General features: G+C 42.1%; 1 protein-coding gene across 12 annotated transcripts in view; it reads right to left on the reverse strand.

Annotated features, from left to right (window-relative positions):
* Positions 1-395: 395 nt before the first annotated feature.
* Ncald (neurocalcin delta) overlaps positions 396-14,569 on the reverse strand; it is a 373,688-nt gene continuing 359,514 nt past the window's right edge. For all 12 annotated transcript variants that reach the window (XM_069991164.1, XM_069991157.1, XM_069991161.1 and 9 more), the window contains 2 exons: positions 5,754-5,859; positions 396-3,341 (listed from right to left, as the gene is read on the reverse strand). In XM_069991164.1, the coding sequence (XP_069847265.1) occupies positions 3,244-3,341; positions 5,754-5,859 (204 nt within the window). In that variant the 3' untranslated portion in view covers positions 396-3,243. The remainder of the gene's footprint in view (positions 3,342-5,753; positions 5,860-14,569) is intronic.

Raw genomic sequence — 14,569 nt, forward strand, 5'->3', positions numbered from 1 at the left:
GTGTCCTCTCTTCCACTGAGTCCTCTCAGACTGAGCGTGGGAGGGGAGAGGACTATTAATTTCCCTAGACTTACCTGGATCCCACTGAGACAAAGTTTGCTTCAGCTTCTCCAGCTGGGCCTAATGTTCAGACTCCAGTTTGTGAAAGGCAAGGAGGCAGGAAGAAAGTGAGAGTAATATCAGAGGGAAGTAAGGAATCATATGCACACGGAGGAGGCTTTGGGATAGAGTTTTGGGCTGAGTGCTCTCTCCTATCCCTCTTCCCACCCACCGAGATTCTTTGTATCTCTCTAGGCAGAAACAGTACCCCAAACCCAAATCTGCAGCCTCACTAAGACCCAAGTCAGCTAGGGGTAATATGAAGTCAGGAAAATATCACATTCAGGACAACCATATTAAACAATAAACATGCTTTAATGCCAGGCAAGAGCTACACAAAATCAACTGATATGAGGCTGCTTATAAGATATATATATGTATATATATATATATATACATATACATATATATATATATATATGGTCATTAAATCCACTTGTGGAAAGACCCCATGGGGCATATCGCTGGGATGGGACAGCACTTGCAGCACCTCTTCACCCTGAGGTGTGAACAGTTGAGTGTTCTGTAGCATCCTTCAGGTCCTAAGCCATGTCCCTTGGTTCACCACTGAACAGTCCACTTCCAGAAGTCTCTGAACAGCAAGGATGGTTAATAGTCCAGTACAGGAGCACTAGGAACCTTCAGGCAGTCAGCCTTCTGGGTGTTGTACAGTACCTTGGCTACTTTTGAATGCACTGGGTAAGACATACTTATAGCCTTCCTGGGAAGGAAGAAAAGGAAAAAGAGCATCCCTGGAAAAACAGAGACTGGCCAGTATCCAAACTATCCCTGTACCTTCTAGGGGCATTAGACATGCATTGACTCCTTTTATTTTCTTTTGGTGCCAGTCCTAGGCTTGAACTCAGGACCTGAGCACTGTCCCTGAGCTTTCTTTCCTCAAGGCTAGAGCTCTACTACTTGAGCCACAGCTCTACTTCTGGGTTTGTTTTTTGGGGGTGGTGGGTGCTTAATTGGAGATAAAAGTCTCACAAGCTTTCTTGTCCAGATTGGCTTTGAACCTCAGTCCTCAATGCTTAGCCTCCTGAGTTGCTAGGATTATAGGTGTGAGCCACACAGTCGGTCTGGCTCAGCCAGATGTCATGACCAAGGGCAAAGCCCAGGCAGGTTTCTCCAACATTAACTGGCTTCAGTAGAAAAGAAGTAAAAGGAAGAATTAAGTTTTCAGTCCGGTATAGGAAAAATTGGAAGTAACTCCTGAACTCCAGCAGTTGAATGTGCTGGGTTTCTCTCCCCCTCTCTACTCTTAGATTAATTCCCTATTTTGCAAGAGCAAACCTTACCTAGAGAAGAATTTGGCAGGTTTTGGTATAGAACGTGAGGAACTGACACTCCAAGGCAGATTATGATCATTGAGCCCAAGGTTCAAAATTGTACTCTACAAGTTTGTTCATTTTGGGCTCATCATACAAATTTGGACTTTTGTTACCTCTTAGAATGGGCTCAAATCATAAACAAGTATCTGGAGGTTGGAATGGACACAGCCTCACTCTCTGTGTAGTTGTTTTTATCTTTCTGTGGTTCCTGTTCTATAGAAAGCGGCTTGGCAGTAGATGGAGTCTTGGGGGCCTCTCTGCCTTCCCTGAAGCAGGTTCCCCACACCTACATCCTTAAGAATTTGGGTCTCCCCAGGCCAACTGCTTGACTTGCCTGTAACTAGCAGCTTTTACTCTCAATCCTCAACTGAAATAAGTGTGTGTGTGGTGACCAGCCCAAACGTGTGATATCACTTCTACATTCACAGAACACAAGGATCAGAACTAACTGTTGGGTGCCCCACAGTGGGCCTTGGACAACACAGACACGCTTCCTCTTTCCTCCTTATGATGGCAATGGTCTGATCTCTGAACTTGTCAAGTTATGACTCTTCATCAAGAACGTGGGCTACATCACTGAGCAGTCCTTATGGACTTCAGCTATATTTTCATGTCTCAGGAGTATACATCTGCTTGTAAAACAACCACACCTCAAATGTCATGCTACCAAAGGGCTGCTAGGCTGAGCTGGCACTCTGCCAGCCTGGCTACTCTCAGCCATGTCAATTTCCTGGTGTTCCAATTGTCATCATCCCTGTAACCTGCCCTGTAACTCCAGAAAAGCGCCTCAGATCAAAGTTGGGTCCTCATCATGATTACCTACTACTTTGATGGAATATATAAAATATGCTTGTTGACTGGTACATTTATACAAAGATATGATTTTAAAACAAGACAGACATTCATTATAGTTGGCTTACTTTACAATAAGCTACTAAAAACAGTCTTCCATAATAAGATTGTATTAGTGCTCACTAAACATGCATTTACAAGGCAAAACACTTAATTTGGTCTGTAATACCCAATATTTTATATACAGCAGTCTTCTGTTGTTGTTTGAAATTACAAGAGGCAACAAATGGATCTGGTTCTGGGACTACATTGCCTTTTGTGTTTGATTTCCAAAGAAACTCATCTTAGCTCAACTAATGTAAACCTTGAGAAAATAGCTGAGCCATCTTTTCTCTCTCCTCCATTCATCTACTTTGAAATGTTCACAGCTTAGAAACTACAGCCTGTTGGGGTGAAGGGTGAAGTGCAAACATCCCAACCTGTTTTTAATAGCTTCACCCCAAAGGATACCTTGTTCTTGGGAATTCCAGCCTCTGGTGCCATTTCAGTCCCTACAATATGTATAGACAGACCCAACTGGGGAATTTCATCTTTCCAACAAAACTCCTGGAAACTTTCAACAAATCACTGCACCGGGCTGCATACAATTCCCTTTGCTTGGCCCTTCCCCAGAGTTTTAGGTTTCAGAACCAAGACATTAGAATCAAAAGAAAAAAAAAAAACCACAACAATTAAAGTCACTGAACGACAAACACCACAGAGTCTGTTCATGCTTCCCACAAGTGCAATGAGGCTCTGGGCATTCCCACGAAGCGTCCACGAGGAGAGAAGCTGCAGGTGGGGGAGTCACAGAGGAAGAAGCATCTGACTGCACAGGAGACGGTGTCACCATCAATATTGTTTGGCAAAAAAACCCCAGAACCCCCCCCAAAAACCCAAAAACCAACAACAACAACAAAGTAAAGAGAAGAATCAAAAGGGAACACAAGAAGCTCTAGGATTCGTGGCGTGGGAAGGTTCAGAACTGGCCAGCACTGCTGGGGTCACACTGAAGGAGGCGCACAATGGAGGGGTCGCTTTTGGCTCCTCGGATGAACTCTTCCAGGGAGAGTTTTCCTAGGAGGGAAGAGAAGGGGTAAGTGGTGGCTGGTGGCACCTGCATGACTTCACACCTTTCCCACTGCATGGAGGTGGCACGGTGGCCTTCCCAGGTAGAGAGCAGCACCCCACCCACCCTCTCAGAGACTTGTTATTGTCTCTGCTCCTAAACAGCTGGGGTTACAGGTCACTCAGCAAGAACCTGGACAGTCCTTCTGCTTTTAGTTCTTCCAAGTTTCCTGTATTTTGTTGGTTTTGTTTTGTTTTGTCTGGGGAAACAAATGAGTCTCTTTTGTTTTAGAATATGTTGCCTTCTTCAGACTTTGACTTTTTACCTCTATCTCCCAAGTGGCTGAGATTACAGTTTTAATTTAATATTTTTGTGCTGGTCCTGGGACTTGAACTGGAGCCACAGCTCCACTTTTGGCTTTTTGGTGGTTAATTGGAGATAACTGTTTCACAGACTTTCTCGCTGGGGCTGGCTTTGAACTGTGATCCTCAGATCTCAGCCTCCTGAGTAGCTAGGACTATAGGCGTGAGCCATTGGCATCCAGCTTCCCCCTTCCCTTTTCTCTAAACACATATATTTTATTTGGAAAGCCCAGGACTCTCAGCAGTCACTCTCTGAGAATGCTAACCTAGTCAGGCCCATTGACCTCATAGTAGCTGAGTCCCAACGGAAGGCTCTACCATTTCCTGTGACCAGTTGCAGTCCAGTGTTTATCCCAGGTAAATCTCCCATCTTTTATCCCTATTCTAAAGAGGCAGGCCTAGGACAGAGCACCAGGAAAGCTGCAATTTAACACGTTCATTATTCAAATAGCTTCATGTTTGTGAAATCTTTGCAAAACACCAAGCTATTTGGTATGGGGGAAACAGGATATAAAAGGATGTCATGCACTTTTATGGAAGAAACACAAATCCAGATTCTCAGGCAGCTGATGCCCACACATAGGTACAGAAAGAGGCCCTGACACCCCCCTACTGTTCTGCCTTTCAGCCTCCCATGGGACACATGGCTGCATGTGCCTGTTGTACAGAGCATGCTGACATCTGATTCCAGCAACTTGGAAGGCAGAGATAGGAGAATGGTAGTTTGAGAGTAGTTTGGGCAAAAAAAGTTAGGGAAACCTTATTTCAAAGAACAAGCTAGATATGGTGGCTCACACCTAGGATCCCAACTAAATTCAGGAGGCATAAAAGGAGGATTACAGTTCCAGGCTGGACCCAGGCAAAAACTTGAGACTCTATCTGAAAAATAATTAAGGCAGAAAGGGTTAGAAGGATGGTTCAAACGGTAGGCCATTTGTCTAATAAGTGTAAGGACCTGAGTTCAAACTGTAATCCTACAATAATTAATTAACTGGTTAGTTGCTGAGCACTTTGAGCAGAACGGGTGAGCTGGTAATGACAGCAAGAGTTAAAGAGCTTGTGACTGGCCAAGCCATAAGCTTAAAACACTGTGAACTCTGGTCCTATATAAAAAATAGTGTTGCTAGATTTGACAAATAAAAAGGGATATCTGGTTAACTTAGAATTTCAGAGAAGCAACAAAGAATTTCTTAGTATAAGTATGCCCCAAATATTGCCTTGGGCATACTCATAAAAAAAATTCCTTGTTTTTTTCTAAATTCAGTTGAGTCTCCTGCATTCTATTTGATAACCTAATGTCTAAAAATCATGTCTTTCTTTTTCCTCCTTTCCTTGCCTGTCCTGTCCTTTCCTTTTATAATATTTTAAGTTTTGAGACAAGGGTTCACCATGGAACCTAAGCTGGCTTTGAACTCCTCCTGCTTCTAATTTCCTAGCACTGAGACTACAGACCACAGCCAGCTTGTCCTAGTGTTTGAAATCTAATGTTCCTTTTTACTTCTGTTTGCTTTGCATCCCCTTCTTGGCATTCACACCAAACTTCTTCCACTATCCCCAATGCATAAGGGAGTTCTCTTGTCTTAGCCTTTTAAGCATGCTCAGAGACACCAGTAAAACCACTGGACAGGCTGAGGGGGTAGTAGCTGCCCGGTTCCTTAGGAGTAACAAGCTCTCCCAAATCCTGGTAAACTAACTCCCTGCAGGGATCCATTGTGTTAGGCCAAGGCCTCTCCTGAGGACTGGGCTGTGCTAATAGTGGTTTCTTGAGTCCTTTTCCTTCTGCTCCACAAGATTTATCCTTTGGGGATGGGGGTAGAAAATGACTTAGAAGGAAGAGAGAAGGGCTGAAAGTAAGGTACTTCCCTGTGGACTGGGATCAGCAATCCAGTGGCCACCTAGTTCTCTCCCTTCCCACCCAGCAGGGCCATGTGGATGGGCCACTCTTGCAGAGGGTGACAGGTTCTTGCAGCCGACACTTTGTCTCTAGGTAGCATTTCCCTGTCAGGACTTCCCCAGCAGCCCCAACCTGGGCCAAGTTGAGCAGCCTCTGCCCCTTACCATCTCTGTTAGTGTCCATCTGGCGGAAGATCTTCTCTGTCCTTTTCTCTGGGGTTGACTCATCTTCAGGCATTTTCATCACAGAGGAAACCATCTTGTAGATCGCCTGTGGACAAAAGCAAGAGAGTGGTAAGAGAAACGCAGGAGCTCTATTATTAATCCTTCTGAATACTGGGGTGGAAGGAAGGTCCCTTCATGAATAAGGAGCCGGTCCTGTCCCCACTGATTTCTTGTAAGCCATGATATGGAGTCACTGGTAGTGCTTGCTCAAGGCAAGCACTCTACCACTTGCGCCACAGCAACTACTTCTGGTTTTCTGGTGGTTTACTGGAGATAAGAGTTTCACAGACTTTCACAGACTGCCCAGGCTGGCTTTGAACTGTGATCCTCATATCTCAGCCTCCTGAGCAGCTAGGATTACAGGCATGAGCCACCGGCACCTAGCATAAAGTCATTGTTTTAAACTAAGCTCACAACTGGTAATCAGATTTACATTGGGCACTTTAGCCACGGAAAAAAGTCTTAGAAAAGTAGATTTTGTCAGGGGGTGGGCAGAAAATTCCAGAAGGTTCTGGAGTTCTGGGTATTGACAGGTAGAGACACCTGAGAGTATGTCAGCACCAAATGGAATTGGGGGAGCAAAAGGGAACTGATGCTTAAACTTTCTTCCTTGACACTCATATTTAGAATTAAGCCTGGGCAAATGAGCAGATATCTCCTCTCTCTCTCTCTCTCTCTCTCTCTCTCTCTCTCTCTCTCTCTCTCTCTCTCTCTCTCTCTCTCTCTCTCTCTGTATATTTCTATCCCTATATAATTTTCTCCTTACTCTCCATATCATGAGCAAGTAAAACCCCTTAAGGGTACTCAATCTATCCACAGCTCTGGCCTCTCCCTTTAGAAACCATGCAAATGCTGGGTGCTGGTGGCTTGTGCCTGTAATCATAGCTACTCAGGTGACTGAGATCTGAGAGTCATGGTTAAAACTCAGCTTGGGCAAGAAATTCCATGAGACAATTAATGACCAAAAAGCTAGAAGTAGAGTTATGGCTCAACTGGTAGAGCTAGCCTTGAGTACTACAGCTCTGGACAGTGCTCAGGCCCAGAGGTCAAGCCATAGGACCAGCACCTCCTTCCCTAGAAAAAAAGAAAAAAAAAGAAACCATGCAAACATTCCATGCACACACACACACAAACACACACCTTACAGATTTCAAGGCTGTAAAACTCATTAATGATAGACATGAAGAAATGTTCAACCTCTCTAGCCATAAAAGAAATGCAAATCAAAACAACATTGAGATACCACCTCACCCCAGTTAGAAGGGCTATAATCAAGAACTCTAAAAACAGATGCTGGAGGGGATGTGGACAGAAGGGAACCTTACTGCATTGTTGGTGGGAGTGTAAACTTGTTCAACCACTTTGGAAAGCAAGATGGAGGTTCCTCAAAAGACTCCACATAGAACTCCCCTATGACCTAGCAATCCCACCTTTGGGCATTTACCCAAATGTTCACAAACAAGACCACACTAAAGCTACCAGCATGACTATGTTTATTGCAGCCTTTTATTTACCATAGCTAATATATGGAACCAACCCAGATGCCCCTCAGTAGATGAATGGATCAATAAAATGTGGTATATATACACAATGGAATTCTATGCCTTCATCAGAAAGAATGACATTGCCCCATTTGTTAGGAAATGGAAAGACTTGGAAAAAATTATATTAAGTGAAGTAAGCCAGGTCCAAAGAAACATTGGTCCCATGGTTTCCCTTATTTGCAATATCTAGTATATGTCTGAGTCAAGCAGAAAAGGTCAGAAAAGGTGATGTTAGGGAAATGAACCCTAAGAGATATATTCAAAAGTTTTTCTTTCATGCGATTGTTTCTAACGCATTTATAAGATGATTTCTTTGTTGTTTTGTAGGTCCCTCCCTCCTGGTATAACTCCTGCTTTCACGGTATTTGATATTATTATAATTTGTGGAGGGGAAGGGAAAAAACAAATTGTTTAAATAGGGATACAGGTGGACCCATTGCAACAATGAGACATACAAGTCGTATGTCGAAAATGACATACAACTTTACAACTTTGGTGGTAGGGGGAGGAGGGTTGGGTGGGGAGAGGGGATGGGATGGGAAGGGGAAAAAAAAGAGGAGGCTACAATGCTTGATGAGAAATGTACTCATTATCTTACCCATGTAATTGTAACCCCTCTGTACAGTATTTTCACAATAAAAAAAAAAACCTCATTAATGGACACCAGTTATGAAAATCCCTGCTCTTAGTTCATCCCTACCCTAGTTCTTATTTGTTTGTCAAATCTTAACTGTTTAACTACTTACTACATACCAGGTTTTAGGATTGACCTGATAGGCTTTGTTGTGAAACAAGTCAGGTAGATGTTGTAAAAATAATCAGAGAAATGAGCACAAGACCTATGGGACTACTACAAAGGAGGATGCACAGGTCCATGAGGTGAAGTTGCAGGTGACTGGGAAGATTCCCTGAGGACTGATGATTGGACACAGGGCTTCAAGAGGTAAAGGCTTAAGGAGAACCCTGGTGTGGAAGACTAACATGGGAGCGGGGGGGGGGGGGGGGGAGAGGGTGGTGGTGGGGGTTGTGGTAGAGGGGTGTGGCATACAATAGACACAGCCAGCCAGCTAGCTTCATAGACCAAGCTAAGAAATTCAGTTTCTCCTAGAAGTAACAAAAGGATAGAAATGATATTAAATCTCATTTTTTCTATTTACACTCACTTCTCAAATCTACTCCTCCTGGTCCTCTTTTTCAAGTCATAGTATCCAGACCATGACAGAAATGGTCATTTACAATTTACTACACAATAATTTCTTGCCTGCTGGGTACTAGGAGGTAGGGATACAGTGGTCAACAAGACAGACGTTACTCTTCTTGTTCTCACATATTTCACCTATTCTTTAGAAGAATATTTGGATGATGCCATACTGCAGGCCCAAGGTGATCCATTTCTCAGCAAGCTCTGTTTAGATGGTCAGTCATTCCAGGAATGCCTTCATAATTGACATGAAAGCCTTCAACTAGACACCATTGGGTCTTCTAGGGGCAAGTAAAGTCCCACTGGACTGGGGTACTTCTTCAAACTCTCAGCCTTGAAGGTTGGAATGCATGAAACTCCTTTTCTTGGTCTCTGATACTAAACCAACTAGCAATAAGGTAGAGGTTATTCCCTTCATTACTCCAGGTTGGATGGATGAATGAAAGACCAGGCAAACCCACACATGTGTATTAGAAAATGAGGCTCTCACACCCAATGGAGTGTGTCAGAGTATTAGTCTTTTGCTATTAGCTAAAGAAGTATGGGCTACTACCGAGCAAGGGGGCCGAGTCCATTGAGCTCACTATAAGGAGGAAGTAACATCTTTTTAAGGAAAATGTTAGATTAGTTTTTTTATTGTTGTTGTTTTGTTTTGAAAGTCCATTAATTCATAGATAGGAATTCACAGACTACTCGCTATTCTGAGAGCACCGGCGTCATAAGGAAAGAGCAGAAGTGATGAGTTCCAGTGGTGTCGAGAGTAAGTTCATGACAGCATTGTAAACTCACTTGGAGAATCATCAGTCTCTGCCCCTTTCCCCCAGCATCAACAACAAGAGCTGATGCTTGTAGAACTCAAAATCTGGGACTCTACAGCAGAGAGAGGGAGAGTAAGGAGAAGGGAAGGGGAGGGAGCACAGAACTTTAGACAGAAATCTGAAGAAAATTATGTCACATATTAGCTCCATTTCTCCTCAGATTTAATGGAATTAAACTGCGAAGAAACCAGGCTACTTCCTTACTTTATTTTTAGCAGTATCAGTGAGAGGTCTAGCAGGGACATCCTGTTTTTAATTAAATTTGAAGCATCTTATTCCTGTTCCTGGGTAAATGGAGAGCTTTGGGATACCTAGGAGCCCAGCTCTGGCTTTGCCTCGTAGACTCAGAACAATTCCTAACTGTAGGAATATATGTATGTTAGGTATAAGTAGTTTGTTTCTTTTTTAATTTTTGCTCTTTTCTTTCTCTTTCTTTCTGAAAGAACAACTTTTTGGGATGCTGGAAAGGAAAGGGCTCACATCTGAACTGACAAAGACTAGAAGATTAACTGAAGCCAGGCACAATTCCAAGAGCCAACAGTTCACATTCTCTGGTCTGAAGGAAACCAGACCAATTCTTTTCACCAGAAAATGTGGAGCCTTCCAACAGGGAACCAGACAATCAAGACCTTGACCGCAGACTAAGGGCAAAAGAAGTTGAGAAGCACTGGGCTGTTTTTAGATTACAGATAAAGAACAGCACCCTGCTTTGAAGGATTTATATACCAGGGAAAGAGGATGGATGAAGCCATGGAAATTTCTTTTGGAAATGCTGCTAAAATAGGATCCTAATCTATATGTCTGGAATAGTGTAAATAACTTTCCCGCCTCGAGTTAGAAGAATACATGAGATCAGAAACTTTCACACTTCCCTAGTGCTCCTTTCAGGTGCTTCCCACCCCCTCATCCCCAGGGAGATGTAAGATTAGGGTCCCCTTGCTTACCAGCCAAAACATTCCTCCCTTATATTAGGTTTCATGTAAGATTTTGCTTAAAAAACCACTTTTTACTGCTATAAAGTTTAATCCCCAGAACCCTTTTGTGTGTTTGTCTCTTTGTAATACCAAGATCCTTTAGAGATAACATCACACATTTGTCTTCAGACCCATGTTCCCTGTTTAAAAGAATCCAACACTGTGCTTTTTCTAAATTGTAGTTATGGCAGGTTAGATGTAGCCTCAACGTGGAAGAGTTTTATTCTGTTTGAAGGAGTCCAACGGTACAATCATGATAGACCAACCACACAAGTAAAACCAAAAGTAAAGATCTATGTATCTATGTATCTATGTAACTATGTATCTATCTATCTATCTATCTATCTATCTATCTATCTATCTATCTATCTATCTATCTATCTATCTATCTATCTATCTATCCATCTATCTATCTATCTATCTCTGTATGTATGTATACATCTTATCTATTAGTTTGTACACAGAGATAGATAGATAGACAGACAGACAGACAGACAGACAGACAGACAGACAGACAGATAGATAGATAGATAGATAGATAGATAGATAGATAGATAGATAGATAGACAGACAGATAGATAGATGTGTATGTAAAGATCCCAAGCTTTTTGAGCCTATTAGGTAGAGCCCACTGTTTCACTTGATGGTCTTCTCTCTCCACCTCCCCTCCTTCTCCCAGTATGTGTCTCTGTCTCCCTCTTTCTGAAAAGCTTTGTATCACCATTAAAAATAAATGCCAGGACATCCACTGCCGATGGGAGAATAAAAAAGTTTTCTCAAAGCACTTTTCAAAAAAATTCCAGTCTTCAAGAGCAGGGAGCTCATCACCAAGAGTTTGGGAAATACTGCTTACTTTAACATCCTTCAGCACATCTTCCTGCATCAAAAACAACCATTAAATTACACTTAGCCCAACTTCTCACAAGCTAATTTGACCAGAACTTTATTGTCATGAAACACGTATAAACTGTTGTTGAAACCGGTACCTAACAATATTCTCTCTGAGCCAGTGTTTTACTTTAGCTCCCTCTTCAGCTGTGTGTGTTCTCTGTTCTTTTGTTTTCCTAAATAATCAACAATGCTTCCTCATGAGATTTCTATTGATGTCTACCTTTCTTAGACAAGGATATTGTCTTATTGATCAGGGTGTGCTTTAGACTCTAATACTTTCTTCAGTCAACAAATGTTTGTTGGCTTTGTAATAAGTAAAAGTGACAGTGTGACACCTTTTAGATTTAGGAAAGGGAAGCATAATCTTGCCTTCAGGGAGTGCCCAGGGCAGGTGACAGGAGGGCAGATACCATTTTTAAATAAGAGCAGAGTGCTGCTTCTGACCCAAAGGGTCACAGCTAAATACCATTTCACCTGCAGCAGCAGCAGCAACAAACCTAAAAGAATATATGTCCAATGATAGCTTTTAAAATCCTGGGGACTGGGCAGCAAAGGATGGTGGTCTCTGGAAACTGGAAATAAAAGATCAAAGCCCTATAATGGCCCTAGTATCATGCTTTGAGAGTCTCTAAGCCACAGGGCTAGGAAGGCACCCAAGTGATTCTTGGCTGATTCACTGACTTGGGTAGATAGAGATGAGTCTGGAGAGTTCTCGGCTGCAAGTGTTCACAATACAAGATAGGAAACAGCTGATGAGGAAAAAAGAAGAGGGATAGAGAAAGGGAGGTAGGAAAGGAAGAAGGGAGAAAGAGAGAGAGAGCGCTGCTGCTGTTGCAATCCTGTGATCCCTTCCACACAATTTGATTTCAAGGCTTAGTTAAAGCTATAGGAATCAAGAAAGGGTGGTATTCTGGTCATAATAGAAAGCGAAAACAACAGAATGAAATAACATCCAGAAACAGATCCATACATTTATGAACAACTGAATTCCCACAAGGGTGTGGGAACAATTCAGTGGAAAGAAAAGATACACTTTCCAACAAAGATTCTGAAACAGCTGGATATCCATAGGCAAATGGGTAAACTTCAATAGCTACCTTAAACCACATCAAAAATTAACTTCCAGTGTGTCATAGATTAAACATCAAATGTAAGACTTAAGGAAGATGTAGTAGAAAACTTTTGTGATGTTGGATTCAGCCAAGAGTTCTAAAGCCCAGCATGGAAAGACTCAGCCACTGCAAAGCAAACTGATAAAGTGAATGTTAACTTAAAAGTTTCTACTCTTGGCAATCCATGATAAAAGAATTAAAAGATAAGCCTAAGACTAGGAGAAAATATATACAAAATATATCTACTTAAGAACTTGCATGGAGAACACATAACTCTCAAAACAATACTAAGAAAACAAAATTCAATTTTAAAAATGAACAAAAGATTTGAGCAGATATTTCTACAAAGAACATAAAAAATGACAAACATGCTCAAATGTATAATATTAAAAAATGTAGATTAAAACTACAATGGAACCACAGAGGAACTACATGCCTACTCTTTTTTTTTTTTTTTTGTCCAGTCTTAGGCTTGAACTCAGGGTCTAGGTGCTGTCCCTGAGATTCTTTTGCTGAAGGCTAGTGCTCTACTACTTGAGCCACCGCATCACTTCTGGCTTTTTCTGAGTAGTTTACTGGAGATAAGAGTCTCATGAATTTTTCTGCCCAGGGTGGTTTTGAATTGTGATCCTCAGCCTCCTGAATAGTTAGCATTACAGGTGTGAGCTACCAGCACATGTCTGGCATTGACTCTTAATTTCCAGGTGCATCATACTTTACATGGAGGCTAAGTTAAACTCTATACAATGAGGTATACAATAAAAATATTAAACCTATAGGGACAAACCGAACACAACAGATAAGCACACATTAAGGTTAGTTCTCAGAGCATATCAGTAGCCTAAGTCTTTGCTTGAAAGAGTTTTCTCATTGATAGAAATCTAACTTGCATTTCAGGGTAACATCTATGGTCCACATCCGTAAATGAGAACTAGGCAAGGGTCTGGAATGGAATACTGAAGCCATTAAGATGGACTAGAAGTTAGAAGTTGTTCCCTCTGCCGGCCCCATCCCCAACCCCTCCAACTCCACAGAATCAGAGAAGCACAATGTTTTCAGGTCTTCAAGGAACATATTACAAGTGACCCAGTATGTATGACAATTTAGAAAGGTCTTTGAAGCTGGACGCCGGTGGCTCACGCCTGTAATCCTAGCTACTCAGGAGGCTGAGATTAGAGGATATCGGTTCAAAGCCAGCCCGGGCAGGAAAGTCCGTGAAACTCTTATCTCCAATAAACCACCAGAAAACCGGAAATGGCACTGTAGCTCAAGTGGTAGAGTGCTTGCCTTGAGCTGAAGAGCTGAGGGACAGCGCTCAGGCCCAGAGTTCAAGCCCCACAACGGACAAAAAAAAAAAAAAAAAAGGTCTTTGAAGGGAAAAATGCCAGTGTTATTCAGGATATGGTTCTAAAATTAACATAAAGATGTCTCTCTGAGCCAAACACATGTGATTCAAACTTGTAATCCTAGCTACTATGGATTTGCTAGACATTATCTCCAAAACAAGCAGGACTGGAGCTGTGGTTTAAGTGGTAGAGTATAACACTAACAGGCACACAGCTGTAAGTTCAAACCCCAGTAGTGAAAGAAAGTAATCTCTTTGATTCTCAGTGATACAACCATTCACAGAATGTTTGTCTGAATTGATCATAGTTGCTGATTCATCTATGAGGAGGATAAATCACTTATGCACAGTTGCCATCCCGATCCACATTCTCCTCATCCACTTGCTGTAGATGAAGATTGGCACCTTATTCATCGTAGAAGAGCATTAAAGAAACAACAAAAACAAAAACTACTTCCTACATAGCTAAAAGAATCAAACTCCAAATTTCCCCAATGGTCTGCAAGTGTGTTTCCAAATTCCTTTCTTTGGGTTTCATTGATCCAAAGTTGTGAAAATTATGTATTCTAAAGTTCGCCCTGCCTTCATCAAAAGTGTTGTTAACCTGAATCACAAGTAGCTGGGAAGGGTTGGATTCAAAGACAAATGATTTCAGCCTTCTCTTTCAAGTAAGAATCTAAGGGCTGCTGTTACATTTCAGTAGCCTGTGGGTTGTTTGGAAAGGCTTTTAACTTGGACTTGAGAACAAACTGGGCAAACATTTCAATGCATGTCTGAAGACTCAGCTCAGCAGGATTTACAGGAGTCCTGGTGCTGACTATATTCTGTCAGGTAAAGGTGGTCCTCATTTGCTTCTGGTGAGCTTCAGAGT

This window comes from Dipodomys merriami, unplaced genomic scaffold (assembly GCF_024711535.1).
Source record: "Dipodomys merriami isolate MVZ:Mamm:240054 unplaced genomic scaffold, mDipMer1.0.p SCAF_4, whole genome shotgun sequence".
NCBI classification, from domain to species: domain Eukaryota; kingdom Metazoa; phylum Chordata; class Mammalia; order Rodentia; family Heteromyidae; genus Dipodomys; species Dipodomys merriami.